This window comes from Nomia melanderi, chromosome 11 (assembly GCF_051020985.1).
Source record: "Nomia melanderi isolate GNS246 chromosome 11, iyNomMela1, whole genome shotgun sequence".
Taxonomy (NCBI): Eukaryota; Metazoa; Arthropoda; class Insecta; order Hymenoptera; family Halictidae; genus Nomia; species Nomia melanderi.
Genome location: NC_135009.1, coordinates 4,883,939 through 4,906,096, shown reverse-complemented (window position 1 = coordinate 4,906,096; position 22,158 = coordinate 4,883,939). Strand labels below are relative to the sequence as shown.

General features: G+C 35.0%; 1 protein-coding gene across 6 annotated transcripts in view; it reads right to left on the bottom strand.

Annotated features, from left to right (window-relative positions):
- Positions 1-4,996: 4,996 nt before the first annotated feature.
- The window catches only part of Pino (protein pinocchio), a 122,713-nt gene continuing 105,551 nt past the window's right edge, over positions 4,997-22,158 (bottom strand). For 5 of the 6 annotated variants that reach the window (XM_076372246.1, XM_076372248.1, XM_076372244.1 and 2 more), the window contains exons 3-6: positions 20,650-20,725; positions 11,201-11,332; positions 8,305-8,532; positions 4,997-7,245 (exon numbers count right to left, since the gene is read on the bottom strand). In XM_076372246.1, coding sequence (XP_076228361.1) covers positions 7,200-7,245; positions 8,305-8,532; positions 11,201-11,332; positions 20,650-20,725 — 482 coding nt within the window. In that variant the 3' untranslated portion in view covers positions 4,997-7,199. The remainder of the gene's footprint in view (positions 7,246-8,304; positions 8,533-11,200; positions 11,333-20,649; positions 20,726-22,158) is intronic. The other variant, XM_076372245.1, reaches the window with a different exon arrangement.

The following is a 22,158-nucleotide window of genomic DNA, read 5'->3' as shown; positions in this document are numbered from 1 at the left end:
GACCCAGTTGCGCTTCGGAAGATCCGGCCACGGGCGCATTGTCGAAATTCTCTGTTTTCTGTATACGCGTCGCCGACGCGGAAGACCGCGCGCAAGAAGCTACACGACGAAATAATAAACCAGACGTGTTTGTTAACTCAACGAGAATTTCTTAGCCGCGCTTAGAAGATTCGAGAATATCGTTCGAGAAGATATTTCGAGCAAAACCGGTATTTTCAATGTTCGAGCATCGAATACATAGCTTTTTTCAAATAAGAAAGTACTGGCATGCCAAAAACAGTTGCAGAAATCCGTGTACCAATTAGGTATTAGAATAAATGAATTTAAATATAAGTAATTTCGATAATAGATTAACATTCAAAACGATAACTGAAGTGCATTTAACTACAATGTTGCAATGGAACAATCTCCGTTGCAATTAAATAAAATTAAGTGTTTGCTTATTTGTGGTACTTTAAAAAATACCACACCCTAAAAAATTATGAAAATTAAATATTATTATAATAAAATAGACGTAATAAATATAAAACGTTTAATTCTACCGCTGTAAATGACTTTAATTTATTTCCCTAAAAATAAATGCAAGTTTACACCCATCAACATTGAAAATAAATCGAGTGCACAAGGTTAATTTCTCACTGATGGAGATGCTTATAATCATTGATCATAACTATTCCAAACATTCCTGAAGCATTTACTTTTGTCAAGCCATAAATTCATGGTAGAACAAGCAACAAATGTGGTACCAAATATCAAGACTATTTGTTCACATTAAAAAATCAATTTCCTTTTATTCGTCGGGTCGTCGGAAGCGGTGAGTGAATCAGTGTTCAGCCATTGAGTCACCGATACGCTGAGATGGCAGACGCGTCTATAATAAGACTCCAAAGGAGCGCACGGTGCTACGGATTCATTCAGAGTTCTCGAAGCATGCCCACTTGCCGGTTGCATTCCGGCTCGATCGGGAAACGCGGAAAGCTCTGACCTTTCCGCGGGTCGCGTCCCGCCGGCTACGCTTCTGGTATTCCAGTAATTGGTCTCTCGACACCGGCCAAGGAAACAACGCCCGGGAGCCGTGGACAGCGGACACTGGCTGGAAAAACTTTTAATTGCAAGCCCCTCTCGCGAGCATTCGCGTGACGCCGTCCATCGCGCGGTGAATTGGCGTCCGCGAATTAAAAGGTGCTATATCCTACCAGGATGCAGTTAAACTCTCGCAAATTGGATCAATTTAAACGCCTGGCCCCTCGACGGTGTATCATCGAAATTGTCCGTCGAGTGGACTCTATCGTACTCATTGACTTTCTCCGTTTCGCACATTTAGTTTAGAAACGGTGAATTGAATATTCACTTTCTGGTGAGAGAAAGTTGTACGATTTTGTTATTGGAGATCGAGTTATCGAAGATCGTGAGGTTCGCCTGCGCGGATGAATGTTTATTAATGGTGAGGGACTTTTAAATGAATACGATTTGAATTGTCGCAATATTGGTATAATAATATGGGAAATGTTTTAAGTTTTAATATCATTGTTTTTCTTTTTTTAGGGATGTAGAGGAAGTTTTCGGAGTTATCTAAAATGAATAGGTAAGTATAGGGTTATGTAGGCTATTTAATTTCATCCATTGTGCTAAATATTTGTTTTACTTTCATTTACTTATTATTTAAACTGTTAAAGCTCTGTCTTGAATATTGTTTTCCTTGATACGGGGTAAAGATTTTATTATTAATTTTGCGCAATTACGTGAACAAATGGCTATGTAATGTAAATATCTTATGACAGCAAACATACCGAAGATCTAAAAATGGAAGACCCGTCCCCATGTCTCAGTTTATTAAATCAAAACAGCTCTACCATTTTTCTCTCTTCGGTGAATTAAAACCGTAAATGTGCCGATTCGATTCGTTTTCATTTGCATTTTCTTGAACGACGGTAGGAATGCATGAATATTAAGCAGTTTCTTTAAACAGACGATAATTGATTCTCAATGAGCGTTCCCCCGCATCGTAAGAATTGACTGAGAAAATCATCGTTTTCCCAGTCCAATTACAACCAGGAAAGCGTGGGCAAATATCCCTCATGCTGTGTCCTGCTGTGAAAACCCACATGCAACGATCAATTTTTGTACAATGGCCAAAGTAAATTTAAGCTCCCGACTTGAAGAAAAATCATTTTTCTATTGTGGCTGGTTCCTTTGTCCCCCGGCTCTTCTCAGATGCCACGAGCATGTCCAAGAATCACGATTCTCTAGCCTTGTTTATCTCACCGCGCCGTTCCACGGCAGTTGTGGTTGGCACACGTGCTTCTTGTCAGTCCTCACCTCGTAAAACTGACGGAGAATCACGGCATAAACCGGATGTTCTGCAAAATGAAAACCCCTGTCAGGTTTGAAAGCATCAGGAAATTTTATTACTATTGGCAGCTGATTTTATTGCTATTAATTCGTTAATTCAGGCCTTAGGTACTACTGAACTTCAAATGCGATTTTAAGTGTGTCAATGTGATTATTTTTTATCTTGATCGCTAAAGTGCAAATATCAAGCTTCAATTTCATGTATCAGAATTTGGGAAAGCTTTCAGTTGGTCAATTCGAAAATTGTCCTCTACCCGAGGAGTTTAATTTTTACCCCCAATACCCCTGACGTACAGACTTTTTACCTTCAAAGACTAATTCAGTAAATAGTTCTACTTGATTATAATTCTTAAGAAGAGGACGCTATGATCAGTTCTGCAGTTCTAGGTAGGTAAAGTGGTTGTCTCGGACCACCGACGAGAGATAGGATAGACTGGACATCTTATGGGACTTCGTGTCCGACAATCTGAAATACCGATTGTATAAAAAGAGCAGACGTTTTGTTATGCACTTTACAATTTAAACGCACTGCACTGCGTCTCAAAATAAATTGTATTTAATATGAAAGTTCCTCGGTATATCCATTTCTATTAGTTATATTTCGTAAAAATTGTCATGAAAAACTAGTCTAGAAAGTATGTAACCATATCCCACAAGAAACTTACGACAACTATTCAACAGCTCGAAACAACAAATTAATAGATAAATATATTGAATAAAATAGATCTATTAACCCTTTGCACACGAGAGACAACTGGTCAGTCGCCATTTGATTATAAACACAGTAAAATTATTAAATTTAAAATTCAATAATAAATTACGTATAGTAATTTACATGAAATATTGAAATAAAAGAAAATTCAAATAATCAATGAATAAATATATAGTGAAATAAAATAATCCTGTCCCTTAATTTCTGCAAGATTATTCTTTGTATTAATTGCAAAAACTATCATCGATATTTCATAAAAAGTAATGAATATTTATAATGAAAAGTATTATGGGATCAAATAATTTGAATCACGCCGCAGAATTAAAAAAATAATTATAACATATATTTAAATATATTAATACTAATCGAATAAGACAGTTTCTGTTTCAAAGAGAACTGAGAGGATCAGAATATGGCATTTTGTGAAGGTTGAAAATAGAAATAACCATTTAACATACAATCCCACTGTTCGAAGTATACGGTCGTTGAAAAATCACTTTTTTATTTTCGTTGTAATTTAATTGTACTTCTAAGTTAAATAACTTTAGCTTATCCTACTATAGCATCTCTTCGTTATTTTATCTTACTACAGCTCATTTACAATTACCATATAACTATTTTATAAATATGTTAGTATTGTATTTCAGTATACTCTCACAAAAGAAGACATCCGCCGAGGGATTAATATTCATCGCGATAGTTCTAAGTGCGCTAATGATAAAATTTAGAATTAGAAAAGGAGATCAATGGAATTTGGTTTTCATCCACCTCCTTCAGTCTCGTTCGCAGTAACCCCCACGTGGTGAGACCTGAAACTAGTATTATCCTCGATAGAGTAATTCCTATCGAGGATCGTGCTACGCTAATCAGCTGTGAAATTGTGTAAGTGTTACAGTAGGCCGAGTAGTTATTCTTTAGCTTCATTTATCTCTTTTTCAAGCAGAGACTTCTTCTCTAATTTCTCTTATTTTAGAATCAAGGACTTCTTTCTTGATTCGCTCCTTCTTTTGTCTTAGTCCGATAATTCTTCTGCATACGCGGCATCTCCATACATAGTTTAAGATAGGAATTAGCCTTTTTTAAATTAACCTTAAGCTCGAGAAAGAAAACATCCATCATCCGTCGTGAGAAATTTTCGTTTTCATTTTAGTATAGTATATAATCTTTCCAATACAATAAATGATTCTTGCTGTTCTGTGCATAACGTATAGCGGCAAATATCATCCGCATCCAAAAATTTGCACTTTTGACTAATAGCGCTATCCATGACAAAACACTCAAACCGGTAGACAAACGTTACCAATGTGGAAATTCACACGGTGTAGCCAAAGTGTCGATAATGTCGATTTCTATTTGTTGATAAAGTCAATTTCTATTTGTTATTAATTATTGTTGTAACTTCACATTTTAAAATCCTTTTGTTAATATTTGTGATATTCTTTTTGTAAATATGTAGTTAGTTAGAAACAAGCCGTTATAGAAGCTGGTCAATAAAAATGTTTCAACATAATAATTCAGTTAATATTGTAAATAAATATATTAAATGAAGATACACGGCACAACGGAGTGACTATGGCGTCATCCGTAGCAAGACGCTCAAACTGGTAGGCAAGTGTTACCGATGCAGTAAGTCACACGGAATGACTGAGGCGCCATCCTGTCTGTACATACCTTAAGTATGACATTTGTATGCTGATTTAATATATTTATTACAGGGCCAACTTCGATCAGTTTACTTGATATAATTTTCCTATTCACCGTTCTCTAGGCGTAGAGGTCAGAGCAAAAACTGTAATTTTTTACTCAATTGGTAATTCAAAACATGACACGAAGTTCTGTAAACTTGTAATGTCTATCATTACACCTCGTCTGTGATAAGATATAAAAAAGGAGTCTTATTGACAGGGAAAAACTAGAATAGAAAAATAGAAGTTCTGGCGAATATCATTTATTAAACCCATAATTTTTAATATTCTGGTCATAAATAAGAATTTTACGGATTAAATAAAAACGCTACCGAAGATATTTTCTAAAGCATTAAACTAAAGCTCGTTCGCTGAGCTAATACTTCAGAAAACGTTACAAATTACAGTTTAATTTAAATGAGCATGGATTTGATGAACATGTTCTCACATACGAAACATTATACCATCAAAGAATACAAACACGTTCGAAAATGAATATCGTGAATGAATATACAATGCCTTACGAAACTTGGTACTAACATTTTATAATTATTGTTTAAAAAAAATGAGTTATAGTACAAATTCGAAAAATCATTGGCACCAACATAAATGCTGCTTTTTGTTACAAATTATGTCTCTTGCATGAACTACAACATACGCGTTTATGAACAGAACTCAATAAACCTTACTAATTGAAACTGGCGACTTTCACGTTCTAACTATTTTCTAACAATTCAATTTAAAATGGCATTTACATTTAGTAAAATTACTGCCGGCACACGATCATTAATCATCATCGTTTTTATCGCAGTTACAATGTATTTAACTCGTAAAAAGAAGATTATTACATTTACTAGCTTCTACTTCAACTGATATTTCTTCCTTCAGTTCAGCTTCTTAGGCTAATTTCGTGTCTCTTGGCACTTAGCACCAACTTTTCGAAATGCAATCGTAGACGAAGACGTATCACTTATTCAATGGTCTCAAATTTTTCTCATGCATATTTTCTGATCGTATACATTCAGAAAGCTCATCATTATTTTTGTACTCAATTTAGTTTACATTCTTCGGCATACGAATATTTCTTCTTGAATTCGATACGTCTTTCTTAACTACGAAAAACATTTGGTTGCGAATTTTACCTAATTATCAGTCTAATACTCGAATGTAATGGATATTTTTTCGGAAGGTATAATTCTATCTAATTTCAGAATAAAAATTTAGTTCCTAATTTTGATTTAGTACATGTACTCATTGTAACAATGATCACATATGCTATATTCTTTGAAATGTGTTACTGTTCTTTTTTAGCGTATCATTTTCGAAAGTTAAACAAATTCATACAAGCAGTAATATATTTTGATCCAAATATCCATTTCAAAATAAATTGATCCTAATAGAAATTTGTATCCTCACTTTAAAGAATGTTCCACCGTTTTAATTGCGCAGAACATTACTTAAAACTTGAACAATTATTGTGCATTTCTTCGAGACCAAAATTACATTGCTAAAAAAAGTCTATGACCTTGTATTATAAGCTAAACACGAAAATGATCCCTTATGGGTCCGCAGAACGCTGTGACGTACATTTCTGAAGCTATTTCTCACACTCAACAACAGTCAATCATTTTGCGCAAGTATTTCTTTATTACTTTTGTCAAAATATTGCAACGATTCGTAATCATAAAAGCGTGTACACTACAATCTTGGATAAATTTCTCAGTTTTCTTGAATTGGAGTTCACAGGTGTTTAACAATGCCGGGTGTCAACGAAACGTGAGTACAAACTGAATGTTCCGAAAAAACGTGCAGAGAACATACTATTTGAAATACAAAATTGTTCTTTTACGAATCGAATTAATACCTTTCGCAGAATCGCTTTAGAAATCATAGATCGCGTGCATAAGTGTGCTACAGAAGATTTGTACGATTCGAATGAAATATAGGTCGAGCTTTAAAATACACAAGGACATCCAACGCATTGCACCAATGTTCCTCGAATGTAATCTAGTGAGAAGTTATTGCCAGCAGCCATGAATTCGCGCAGTAGCTGTTCGTTCTATTCGGGGCAGCGGCAATGATGATGAAAAAACGGATCGGTTTCAGCTCTTGAAAAAGAATCTGCCAATCGCCCGTTTGTGGTGATGCATCGTTGACAGAGGAAGCCACAGGAGAAGAACGGCTTTTCACTGTTGGACTGTCGGCCATTCCGATCTTCTCCTCCCTCAGGAACATAATGTATCATTTATGCAACCAGAGTCCACATTCACACGTTTCCGACTCGCACGATGGTGGTGGGTGACACTATATGGATGGTGATGGATTAAGTCTTGTGCTGGGTGACGGTACACGACGTCTTTCTATGCATTCGTCGCCGAGCACCGTTCACGAGGTGGCTCGTAGTTTTTCCAACGCTGGTACCAGCGACTCTTCGTGGGCGGGGCCACAACTCAGTCCACATTCGCCGATCCATCTTGCTTTTCCACTAGCGTGGGACTGGAAAAATAAAGGAAAAAACGGTTCAAGCCCTGTCCACAGAATTCATTTGTTTCGTGGAATTATAGTGAATAAATACAATCAGAAACGACGCGATTCGCCAATGTTCAAAATAGAAGTAAATAATGTTAATTACTACGGAGAACATCAATGACCAGCACTTGATCTGCCAAAGGTTAAGTTGAATACTATCTTAAAGTCACCGTTATTTATCTGCCAGATGGCGTTATAAAGTCGTTGACTTATTGAGTATTCTACAATATGACAATATTTAACTAAACATAATATGTAAAAATATTTCTAATACAAAATGAGAACTGATCATAGATTTCAGGCCGAAATATAATAGGACATTCTTGTCATAAGAATATTTTATTAATTGCTATTTCTGAAATCGTATCAGTCTTTGGTTACATGTATTCTATATATTATTCATACCGTCAAATATTCACATTCAAAATTATTCTACGTCCAGCACAGTGTAATTTGTCGATAACGATCTGGTACTTTATCGACAAAATTACGCCGTATATGAGACTCTATTCGCTGCGTATTATATTTTATATATCCGTTTGAGTACTATAATAGTTCCCAATATTGATTAAATGGAAGATCATAAAAACTCTATTATAAAAAGCTGACATTAAGCTCACTTTTATCGACTATTTTTCACGGCCGACTTTGTTCAGCCTTATTATGAACGGAGCAGCTGTTAATAGTAGCCTTCGTAATAATATGGATACTGTAAATGTCATTTGTGAAATCGATAAAGCCAACTGTTCATCTCACAACTAATGTTGGACTACGTATTAAAACCTTCCACCTTTAGAACGCAGACTAAATGCTAAATATACCAAAATTTTCATCGTTTCTTTAACTTTATTTCTTACGTTAGTATTAGAAAAATACTTAAAAAATTCGTTTATAAAGAACAGGTTCTCCACATATAGAACGAAGTTTCCGAGTACTTCAGTATTGACGTCCGCAAAGACTTGAAATTCAAGTTGAATGAAACTTGTTTTATCATGACGGGTCGTGCGTGTTAATAAGTTCGATTACTTGAATAGCTCTGTCCCGGAGACGTTAGGTCGATCGAAGTGTTCTTGGTGATGTTTACAAGGGAGCATGGTGATCCAAGGCAAAAAATAGATGTTTACCATGGTAAGGTCGCGTTTCCACGCGGTGTGGCAACGTCCGTCGCAAAGTGGGCACGGCCGTTGAAGGGAATAACCACCGCATTCACTGCAGTCGAGGGATACATGATCTTCACTCCACGAAACCCCACATCTGTAAATAAAAATAACTTTTGGTTACTAAATCTGTTTAACCAAATTCTCTTTAACGACAATTAAGAGGGATTTGGAATTTTGTGTCTCAAACGTCATAATTAATATTGCATTCCGAATTTTTTAACCTTTAAGAAAGATACACGGTATAACCCAATAATTATAAAGTCTTACTTTATTTAAGTAATTAAGAAATTTATGAGGTTCAACAAAATTTTATTGTATTAAAATTACTGTAGTAATTTTTAAGAGGAAAACATATTTATATTTAAATCCTACTTTTACAATATAACTATTAAAACAACCACAGAGAGCAGGTTATGTTAGAAGTCAGCTAATAGCCTTCATATAACGTTTTAAATATTTTACTTTGTCAAATATTTTATAAATATTAGTATGTTTTATTCTATACGTATCAAATGATTATTTTTAACGATAGAATAAAAACAAATCAATGATATCAGTCTGCAAGGATTTAAGAACATGACTGATTAGTTAATGTAAGATAAATTATAAAGGATCTGACTCATGATGATGTCCTCATAAATTCAACATTATTTGCAACATAATCTAATTGCATTCGCTAGTGCGCAGTTTTCAAAATTAACGTTCGCGATATGTCTTGCAGTCATACTTTAATAGTGAACGCATGAAAATTAAATATTATCTCGGTTTAAAAATTATCTAAACGATAAGATAGGAGCGTAAAGCGTACTGCCATTGAGTTCCTCGATTCTATAATTATAAAATCAGAATGTGGAAGTAATTATAAAACCAATAGGTTACGAAAATGTCTTGAGTTCATCCGCAACGTTGCTTCGGGTAACTCTAAAAAACTTTGCTCCCGTTTGCACACCGCATTCCCCTAGCAATTACGAAACGTATTATGTATACGTATGTAATGTATCTCATTTGTATTGACTTTTTATGAAATTGTCACTGTTTGTATTCCTCTTGAATGAATCCGCGATACATGGCACTTGCGATCAAAGAAAACGTAAAGAATGCCGTAACGATTGTGTAACGCCGACGTCAATTTAGATTTGCTGATCTAGATCCTTCCATTTGTATCGTCAATCGGTAAAGGTTAATTCCAGTTTGTTTATTAATGTTTATAATTACAAACATAGTTTATTCTTGCACTAAAAACATAGAACATTAACTTTTGTACTCTTTTCCGTATTATTTAAGATTATTAACTCGAGAATTATTAAACATCTAACAGTACTAACTTGGGATTTCATAGGTAATTTTCGACGTTTCAGTTTTGGAGATTTCGCATTGCATTCAATGTCGCGCATACAATAAATAAGTTGATTTAATTGTAACTTGTATAAAAGCCCATTCAAGATTTCAATAATTCCAAGAGACCGAAGATAAACCATTTCATGCATCTAATAATTTCAACAAGTAATTAACCAGTTAACCGCGTTTCACGTGTATACGCGTCATCTTAAAGCTTGAAATGATGCTAATTCTTTCAACGATGAATTCTTTATTTTGTCAGATAAGCATCTTCTTCGTTTTGCTTTGATTTTTCATTCAAATATACCCTAGGCGCATTCATCCTGCATTTGACAAGTACACGCTTCATTCTTCGATTTCATTGCGCGCAAAACGAGAGATTTTTCAAACTAAACTCCACAGTTAACAGGTTAACACAGAATTACCGATTCACCAATCAGAATCTCCAATATACGAACGTCGAGTTTCAATACTTCCCAACAAAGCCAGCTCTAAAAAGTTTCGTTGAATTCGAATCCGAAGATTTTCTCGACAATTCCTGTTCTATACCGGATGACGCAGAAACGAGTATTCCATTGAAACAATGAACTCTAGGAATAATGGAGTTCAAACCGGATTTCTCCGCTTAATATATGAGCAACGTCTAAAACGAATTTAATCATCGCGGTGGGTTCTGGATCGCATCGGATTCTATTATTGTCGGGTTGAGTTCAAGTCTGCGCAATAACGGCCGCGAGTTCTTAGGGATCCTCGACGATACGTGCGGGAAGGAGATCGGGATACCAAGACCGCGAAATTCAAAATCAATGGCCCGAGATACCGGTTATCTCGCCGTTGAAAAATTATGTAAGGAAGGGCCGCCGACGTTTACCGTTTGCGATAACGGCTGTTGAACCGGCTGTAACTTTTATCGAGGCTTTTTATAAAGCACGCAATTCCTTGACGTAACAGATAAGGAACGTGTCGAACTCTTTATTATCGTGTTCCATAACTTTGATAGCAGTTGTAACCCTATAATTTCACGGTGTTAAATTTTTCATATTCAATGTTACTTGGAAATTGATGCAACTGAATGTTCATTTTATTTTTATTAATTAAACTTCTTGTCTGCATACTGCCCCTGCAGCTCAATTAAAATTCTTTAAGGTCGTACGTGGTTAAGATTTTAATGTGTATAAAATGATTTCAGATTAAGTTCCTATTTTTCAATATTATACAATTCTTTTGAATATTCTTTCGGTATATTGTTTTTCTTTATCGGTTTTACATTATTGTTCCGAGTTATGATATTCGTGGATATGATCGATTAAACGTGTTTTCACAAGCTGCTTACAGTATGTTAAAGATTAACAAATATGCCATCGAATAAATTCTTCGAACCTTTTGGGACACGAGGGGAAAAGGGATCGTGCTGCGACACTCACGTGAAGCAAGAGTTCAATTGAGCACGAAGTTCCTCAATGGTAAGGATCGTGTCCTGGTACTGTGGATGCGATCCTTGAAGACCATCGTCAACACTTCCGCACAAACTGTGGCAGGACAACGAGATGTTGCTTCTGTAACAAAAGAAAAAAAGGAAACGTTAATGCTATCGTTGATTTTAAACAAAAAACGAAAATAAAAAGACAAAAACAAAAGAAATCAAAATCTTTTCAAACGAAGTCGTAATTAACACTACAACCACCGAGCAGTCAACAAGTTGAACTTTTCAAATTTGCCTACAGAAATTCTGAGAATACATTTATTGTAATTTCGATTAACTTATAATTCACTTTGCATGTTACCAAATCAATTTCTTCAATACTTTCTCGGAGAAGCATTTATCATGTTTTCAATAATTGTAAAAAAAAGAATTCACGAATGGGTCATTTTGACCTATTCAATGCTGAATTAAATTTAAATTTTTTGGAAATACTCCTTTTAACAAAATTGATACTGCGCGTTGAAGGATGTAATGCTCGTTAAAGCAGAGTGAATCTTCATTTCCACAGAAACACAGGAAATGAAGAAAATATCTGCTGATACATATAACATTCTGCGCGTTGATTTTTACATGAACATACTAGTTGGAGAACCTTGGAAAACGTTCATCAGTGACAGAATATCTGCAACGAATAATTATGTAAATTCTTAATACAACAAACGAGAGCTTGTAACGTTCCTGTTTGCTTTTTTTATGTAACCATTTGAAATTGTAATATAAGTTATGCAAAGTGGCTTCCGGATAAGCACACGAAAACTAAAACATATGTCACTGAATTTTTATCGTCGAGTTTAACATGTATTAGTCACCTAAGATTTTTCATTAAACCGATAACACCAGGAACAAATGTGCCACATGTTTGGTGAAGAATTACACGAAAATCTTTTGTTCAACGCGAATAACAAAATAATAACAATATCAGAATTTACTTTAAAACTTAACCTGCATTAAGACTGGACGTTACTCTGTATTCAAAATCTTTTATTTTTCTACTTTTTTTATTGTTCCTATTTCAATTTATCTTTCATTTAAGCATGTAATTTCTAATGTTTATAATTTAGTAAATGAATATCCATAAAAAGTGACATTAACTTTTATATCTATACCAATTACGACTTCAATTGTATTATTATTTTCAATGATCGAAAAGTGTAATCAAAAACCGATGTGACTTGGTAATATTTTACTACGTTTAGGAGAGAAGAGAATTTTTTACGGTCAATGTATTTATAAATCTATTTATATACCGATAAAAAGCATGCAGACGGTAAAAATCTTGAATAAGGTTAAGCTCCATGTTTTTTCTCGAAGAATAGGTCGAATATTGAATAACAATACACTGGCTTATGAGGCGCGCGAATTTAAAATATTTTTTTCACAATGAGGAAGAAAAGGAGGAAATGATCGTAAAAACGGCACACAACAATAATAAAATCCATTCTGAAATTCGTTGCACCGAGACAGAGGTATTATTATCACACAAAAGAAAAGGTACAATTTCAATACCGTTTTTTACAGTGTTTACCAAACATTCGTTATTACTCTTTCATTCATTCACTTAAAACATTTATTTTAATAATTCCGTTACAACAGAATTAATTACACAATTACTATTCTCTACATATTCACATTATTTTGCAAATACCGTACTTTAAATTTAATACTTTATATATTTCTATATAAAATAATTTTATACATTTTGTTTCTTACTTACATAAAAATGATATAAGTTACATAAGTTATTTAATTTATATAGAAATTATTAATATATTTATATAACAAATTTTATATACTTTAAATTATCAAATTTGAATCTCGACTTTGCGTTACCTCGCGCAGAAATGAACACCAGGAAATACCAACCTATTAGTCTCGGTAAAATTCCAAGAAGGAAGATTCAAGATACATAATGATTGATAGTAAAAGGGATCTTATCGGCAACAGACATCAGTTAATAATTCGGCAACCGATCGTAGATAAATCGCGAAAGAGCTCTTTGAATCGGAATACTATCGACGATATGATCGTGACCGTAGAAGAAGTCTGCTGGCCTTGGACACTTTCGACCGTTAAACCCGGAAGAATCCGGAACGAGGCGCTTCTTTTTCTACGTTTCTTTCAACTACCGTTACCATTTTGGCAGCCGACTACTTTCCAAACACCGATGGCCGCAATCTTAATCGAATTTCACGCGGAGAAGCAACTTCAAATTGCTTCACAAATAAAAAGTATGAGCGACCTTTGGATCTCCATTCTCCGATGTCTGTCAATAAGCCTCTAACTATATACTACTTACAACGTCGTTTATGTTTCTTTCAACTACCGTTACACCACTTCGAGTAACTACTTTCCGAAAAGTTATTAAATAATCACACGTGCCGACACGTGCTCTATAATAAAAGTAAATCGAGACCTTAAAAAATACCTACTTAAAATTGATATACCAAAAGAACAGATCTTTCCGTTCTCTGCAGTTTAGCATGTTAAGCGCCACGAAAATCTTGACCGTTTTCCTGTAGAGTTATCCTTTTCCAGCGAGGAATAACAGGAACAATTATTAATTATTTATCGTTGTTATCCTTGCATTACACTATTATCAGCTTAGTTACATTATTAAACGTTTTCGTTTGATGTCGGTTATCTTACATATTATGATTGTTTTCAAGTCATTCAGAATAATCGGTAATCATCAGTGACTAACACGGCGCTGAACCTGTTAACAATGAATGTTAAATTGAAATATCGTGCTCTCCTTGTTCCTACCATATTAACCTGTTAACCGTGGAATTTAGTTTGAAAAATTTCTCGTTTTGCGCGCAATAAAATCAAACAATAAAGCGGGTACTTGTCAAATGCAGGACAAATGCATCTAGTATATATTTTAATGGAAAACTAAAGCAAAAGAAGGAAGAATTACATGTTTATCTGACAAAATATAGAATCCATCGTTGAAGGAATTAGTATCATTTCATGCTTTGAGATGACATGTATACTCGTCCAACGCAGGTAACTAGTTAAGCAACCATAAAATAACACTTAAGATGTCACTAATCAAATGCTAAATGCTTAGAAGCGTCACGGATGAAACCTAAATCGCTTTTCCAGAGGATTAACTATCTTGAATATTTTATCGGACGACAAAAAGAAAAATCGAATGCTCGAGATAGAACATTGTCGTAGCTTATGAAACCGATTAACAGCAACGGAATGGTGGGATAAGAGCTAGAGGATAAGGGAAAGAAATAGTAAAACATCACCAGATAAATCGAGGTTATTAATTCCAATATGTCAGACGATGGTAATCGGGGCGAAGGATATCTCGACCGGACCGAACTCTTCCATTGGCTCTCTTATCGCGTTTTGATTAATCAGCCCGTTCGTGATCGGAAATTAATTTTCACGTGATTGTCTCCTGTATAACGCGAATATGCAACTATCAAGGAGGAAGCAGGATGAGGCAAAGGGTGCAAGGTACGGAGCTGACCGACGTAGCGACGTGACGCGAGCCAATACGTTGAGAACGCGTTAAATATGCAGAGATATGGAAATCAGGAAGAAAAACGTTTCTTTCACGTGGCGAGAACGTGAACGGGTGCGTAATAACCGCGACTCGTACGAGCGTTACGCTAGTTGGCGAGCGCGCAGTATATACTGTATATGTAACACATATATGTATATGTTGTATGACGTGAATCTCGGAATCGATCAGCAAATCAGCGAAACCGTTTCTTCTTTGCGTCCCTACTGAATGACCATACTTGTGTGCTTACTCTTTTTTTTTAATTGCTTCAAGAAATTGATTTTATTTTTGGAATTTCTTTTTGGTTGATTGTTGAACGATAAAATGTATATTTCTGTTTTGAAGTTTCTGCTTTGCGTTTTAACTGATGATCGCGTTTCTACATTTGTTTATTTTTAATTCGAGACACTGATTTTAATTTTGAAATTTAGAATAGTACAATGGGAAAACGGTGAACTATGGCTAGGAAACGTGAGTGTTGTTGCTGACAGATTTTGTATAATAGAAGTAGAATCGGAAATGGTTTTAATCCAATGTTTGGAAATTGTTAAATACTCTAATGTTCATGCTGTTAGTATTGTTTTCTTCTTTGAGCAAAGGCTGCTTTCGAGGGTACGAGAATGCGTTAGTTTGGTGTGATCTAATTTTGTATTTTCGTCACTTGGAGTTTTCTAATAAATTTTTTATTAATATCGAGGCTATAAAAATGATTTGTTAACTTGTGAATTCGATTTACTCCGTACATGCTTCGAAAACGAAATATTGCTTGCAACAGAAAAATGATTAGATCATTATATTATACATTGCAATAACACCGATGGTTTTACGCGTTTGCAAGAAATTCAACTAGCAAATACGCAATAAAATATCTCCGCGTATTATCTATGTTTCATTCAGATATCATTCCTTTCTGGGTGAAGAACTTTTATTGTCCGGCCAACGAAGAATGCGAATTTCTATAAACATCCGAGGTTTAATTGCGACGTCTGCAATGCCAGTTTTTTATTTATCATATCAGAAACGTCTGTGTTATGTAAGAATGGTATCATGGCTAACCCTTCGCGCGCAATCCACGTGAAATGAACTCACATAGCACGCCGCTGAAACATGGACGCAAAACAACGTGACTACTATGCGCGCGAGTCGCTAAAAGGACTTGAAAACCCAGCTTCACCTCCCCGTGTCTCTCTTTTCTCTCCCTGTCGTCGTCCGACAGCAATTTCGAGAATTTCCGGCTTACGTTAACTACTAATTAACCGCGATCAAGTGAACGACGCGGCAGCGACCACGTGAAATTCCTGGCGGCTGCGTGTGAACAGCAACTTCTAGACAATGGGACGACGAAATCGATTCAGACGGGGAGAAACGAATTAGCAAACACGTCAGCTCGGAAAATTACGTGTATTGTTTCACGAAAAGGAAAGATTATCATCCGACGTTATAATCATAGGTAACTCCCGTATGACATGGTTGTTACGTTCCTTAAAAATGTTATGCGACTTCGTGTTGTACGAAACAAAGAACCAATGCAAAAGACGGAATTAGGTTTCAAATATTACAAAACCATAATTATCGTTTCTATAACAAGGTTTAATAATGCTCACCCGAAAAATGTTAATATAGTAAAAAGAAAAGACAAAATTTTAGAATGTACTTAATGCTCCACGATCAAAATAGGATTTCAAATTTTGATAAATTTCAAAACTCTGCAGGCAAATCTGATACAGCACACACACTCACATGAAAAATTTCCAATGAGGTATCTTGCGCACCGAGATTTCTTTAATTTCGAAGTTTGCTCTTAAACACATTAAACGTTGTAGAAACCGTGTTATAGAAGTGCCGTGTTACGCGAAGGTTACCTGTATTACGATTATTACGGTGAGAATCGGATATTTTTTTGTCTAGAACTCAATTTCAAGTTGAATAAGGAAGCTCGAGAAGCTAATCAGAGAGATCGTAATCGTTTGCGTTTTGTGAATAGTCACGCGATGTATTATAATTTGAAAATATTTAATTTTTTTATCTAATAATCGTCTTGCGGTTGGATAAGAGAAGAACCGATTCAGTAAGGTTATGCGAGTTTTAAAAAATGTATCGATAATTTGATAAAAAGAAAAACCATTCGAGTCGACCACTGTAATTGCGTACAAGTGGCTTGTCATGTAATGGTGAGACAGTATGTTTGAAAAAATTAATGGTTCACGGTCTTAAGGCAATTATATATTGAGTAATGTATGCTCAACAGTTATTAGAGCAGGCTGGCTTGTTTATGCTTCCTTTTTATGCCGTCGAAAGGATTCCGCGAGTCTTTTAATTGTAGTCGATGTCGACGATAATTGTATGATATCCTAATATCCGCATTACAAAGTCGCTTCATTAATTTGCGTGAACGTGCACGAATATTGGTACACGAGAATGGTTATTAATTTCATAAAATTGGCTCAATTATTAGAAAGTACCAAAGTTTTGATTTAGGACGCTCAAAAAAAAGAAGGAAAGCGATCTCATCCTTTCGAATGAAGGGAAAGCTTTGACTAGAAATTTCAGATTCAATTAGGTTCGGGGAATTGGTACGTGGAGCTTAGATCATCATTGATTTGCCTAGAGTGAGTTCGTGATAATGAGTTAATCGACACTAGTGAGAAAGTTATGTGTGGCATACACACGAATGAAACTGGTCAACATAGATTTGATTTTATTTTCTAGACTTACTTTTTTCAGATACAATAATTTCTTTTTTAACTGTATTACCAGTTACAGAACACTCTGTGTATTATACGTAATTTATATAGTTTCTAAATTGAGAACATTTGTACTATCGTTATTGATATTAATTTTATTTCATAATGTCCCAGTTACCATTAATTTTACTTTTTACTGTCCTACTTAACATTAATTCTGTTTATAGTATCCCAATTAACGTTAATTCTGTTTTGTAGTGCCTTACTTATTACCAATTTTATTTAACACTATTCTACTTAGCATTAACTCTTTTAGTATCCCACTTAATATTAATTCTAGTTTGCATTGTCCTCATTGCCATTTTCAATTGTACACTGTTCAAGTTCACGTCAATTCTATGTTACATTGTCCTAATTTTCATTAATCCTATTATAAATCACGTTTACCCAACAGTCGTTTCAAATTTGGGACCCTTCACCCTAACGTAGAGTATTAATATCACTTGAAAAGCTTTCGTGCCCGTACAATTCGTCCTGTTAATTCAAACAGTGAAGGTTCCATTGTCATTAGAGACAATTCTAGCCGCGAAACAATAATATCGGTTTAAATCTGGCGTCTGGTCGGCAGATATATGTATAAACGTCCGCCTTCAAAGTCGTCCTTCGTCGTTTCTCTGGCGCAGTGGCGTAACGAGCACAGAGAGGCGCCACGCGGCCACGTGCCTACATTATGCAAAACCGGCGCAACTTCTACGAGTAATACGGCACTAAGAATAATCCTGTAAAATGGACCTTCGCGCATCTCAGCTCAAACTCTTCCGAAATATATGAATACACATATACCGAGTGTCTTACAGATTTACACATACAAACGCGCGCGCACACACACGCATTGCCAATATGTCCACAGTTAAAAATAAGATTGAAATGTCATGGGACAAATAACCCGTAAATGTTTTATTACGAAGTTATACCAGAACTGTAAAATGCGAAGCAAGCGTAGTATTTACTTATCTTCGTACTTGGTTATGTAGTATCGTCTGCTATTATCGACACAAGGTTGATATTTATGCAACAGTGACTTTTTATTCAAATTTCGTCGTGTGCAATGCTATCTATGTCTCACATAATTTCGGATAGTATTTGTAAATTATGTATTAGGTAACACTTTTATATTATACTATTATAATATATAAATTTGTATAGAATTTTATGTAATACACAAATATGTAATATTTATTATAGTTGTAATACTTATTGTATAGTATATTATTAATTTCGTCTATTATTTATATAATTATTGTGTTCATATCTTTTATTTAAACATAAATAGACTGCTTGTTACACGACATTTCAGCCCTGTTTTCTACATAAACCGTACCGTACGGCATTTTGTATATACTTATTTCCACCACAATCAGTCAAAAAACAACTGGCAACAAAATGAAAGTAAGCAAAATCGATGACAAATGTTTTTTAGTGGAAATGAAAACAAAAGGAAAGACAAAATATCTGATATCTTCTTTTTGCAATTATGAAAAAGATAACAGAGGTTTCTCCGAAAAATCATTAAAGAAATTGATTTATCAATACGCAAACTGAATTGTAAACTGATTAAAGTCTCAATAGATGCACTCTTGGAGTTTCTATAGAAGAATCTCAAAAAGTCAATTTAACTGCTCGGTAGCTTTAGTGTTAAATGAACGGGGAAAAAACGCAGAATCTCAAATCAAATTACAAAACCGGTCATTTGACCGGTTAGCGATACGGTTAGTGTTAAATTTGCAAGACACTGACAAAATTCATACGGTAACCTTCGGAACACCCGGTGTATAACAATGTTCGGACAAAGACGCAATCATCGTTGCGTTCTTTTATGGTTCTCGCGAGGAAATTGTACGCGACGATGGAAATAAATCTACACGACGGACGAGTGGATCATCATCGATTTCGATGAGACTGTATTTCCACGTAGAGAACTGAAGGCGGGATATTAAGGAAAAGTCGAGCGTAGGCTGTGAGTCACCCGACTGGCCGTCAGTTGCCAGTTCTAGAATGGCAACGTAACAGGATATCTACCTTCTTAATAAGTATTGTTTCGTTTAAGCGCACGGCTACATCTCTATTTTTAAACGGAATCTGTAGGCCGCTCTTAATGTTTATATTTCAACGGCCGTTATCACGTATACGCGAACACGTTGACCCAACATTTACTGGCCGGTGTCACGAGAACGTGACTTTACATATATTTGACCTTTGCACTATATATCTCTAAATACTTACACGTTTGTGCGCATTTAATGTACATTATTATTACGTAAACCTATAAATAATGCGCGCTTCTAATACTTATTTTATTTCCTAGGATTAAAAAAGGCAATGCTTCGTTTAGTTTAAAATATATTCTTTCGTATCGTCTATAGATTATGAACATACAAACATGAAAAGAACGAATATGCAAATGTATAACATGTGAATATATAAATACAAACAACTGCATTCTTTATGGTCTTTAACACTGTATATGATCACCTAATACAATACATTAGACATTTTAGTTTAAGGATATTTCTTAAAGACTTTTGCATGTATGTTACTTTATTTTTTATTTCTTGTCGTTAATGCACACTTTTAGAATGTTATGTTATATATAAAATTGTATCTATTTTCAGAAGAATTTCGTGTAACAGTTTATTAAAATACTATCCTCTTTAAAACTAAGTATTTGCTAGTATTTGAATTTGAACAATAAAACGACGATAGATTTTTAATGGATTAATTGTCAGTTGTCAATGGGTGTGCATATACTTTAAAGTGTAACATGCTAAATTAAAGTATCAATTTTTCATTTCTAATTTCCAATTTTCTTAATTTCGAATGCATTTTATTATTTTACTGAGTTTCAACATCCATGAAAAGAAGGAACATCTTTCCAACGCAAGAAAACGACTTGAAAGTTGAATTTCTCCTTTCATTTTCCTAGGAACATATCAATTCAATAGACCCTAAAAATCCACTCGCAGGAGATTATACAACGCTTCGATTATTTTTCAAAAAATAATGCTACCACCGAGGATACAAGGAATTCCGAGCTACAGCGCGCGTGGCGCGAATGTTCCAGGCGTTAAATTACATTCATCGCCGTTTCACCGATTTCTCACGTAACGAAGAAAGTAGGGAACTTACCCATGGCGAGACAGACTCTCGGTGGCAGGTTGCACAGATGTGGTGACAGACATGTTGTTGTTTTGGTGGGTTACAACTGAAACAGAGAACGAGAAAAAAGATATTAACTCCTTGCCTTACGATTTATTTCGTTTCACATGCTTACGCTTACGTTATTTAATGTTGTCGCGACTTTATGGACAGAACTATTACAAAGAAAACTGAAGTGTTGCGTGTTCAATCAAATTTCTTGACGAAAACAAGATTTAGAAAATAAATTACACAATCACGTTTCACACGGAGAATAATCGCGAGTGAGACTATTTGATACGATTAATGTGTACTTCTTATACAAATTATACGAGTACATTTATTTGAATTTTTGGTATTTGTTAGATTATTTATAATATCTGTAATTGTAAAATTAGAGAATTAGAACCAGTCATCCTGACTGGTATGGTAGTTCTAAAATTAATTGGCACAAGGCGTAATTAAGTTGTAATTGTAATTCCTCAGATTTGCTAAATTGAATAACGCCAAGAAACGCATATATTCGTACTATATACTTATAATCGTCACCACAGCACATGTGAAATCGAAAACATCGAAAAACACATAGTGTGCGCCTCTCACGTCCTGAGTCAATCGAAAAAACAAAAAGTCACAGGAGCAAGGTGTATGTACTCGCCAAATGCGGAACGAATACACCTAGGGTATATTTCAATAAAAAACCAAAGCAAAACATGAAGAATTACATGTTTATCTGAAAAAATAAAAAATTCATCACTGAAAGAACGAGTATCATATCAAGCTTTAATAGTGCGAGAACTTTTTCAACGATGAATTATTTATTTTTTCATATAAACATGTAATCGTTCTTTGTTCGGCTTTAGCTTTTTGATTCACACTTCATTATTTGATCTTATCGCACGCACAGTAAGAGATGTTTAAAACTAAATTCCGCATTTAACCAGTTAATCGGCTCGATATGGAAAAATCGATGACGGTGGACAGGTGCGGCTAAGGAATCCCTGAATTCGCCGGGTAAACAAGAATCGTCGCACGGGGAATCCCCTGGCAAACGCGGTGCACTCGAAAACCGAGGACGAGGCGCGAGACACGACGAACCGCGAAGGACATCCGCGATAAGTTTCACCGTGGATCTCACCTTGGCACGAAACGAGCCACTTTTACTTTCCCCGCGAAAGAAAGCCCCGACACGACCGCGGGACACGCTCTGAATCTTTTATTTCGAATAATCCGCGTGACCGCTGTGTAACCGATTGCTCAACCCGCCGAGATTTCGTGTTGTAGAGGAAGATTCTTGATCGGCTGATATGCCAACAAATTCCCATTTTTTACTGATTCTGGTTAGGATTTGTTCTCTCTTTTCGATTGGTTTTGAATCGATAAGATAGGGAGGAAATGTAAGTCGATCGGTATAAACGTGTTATTTATGTGTAAATAATAGTAAATATATAATGGTAAATAATAGTGAATAATAATCAATAATAATAAATAAATACTAGT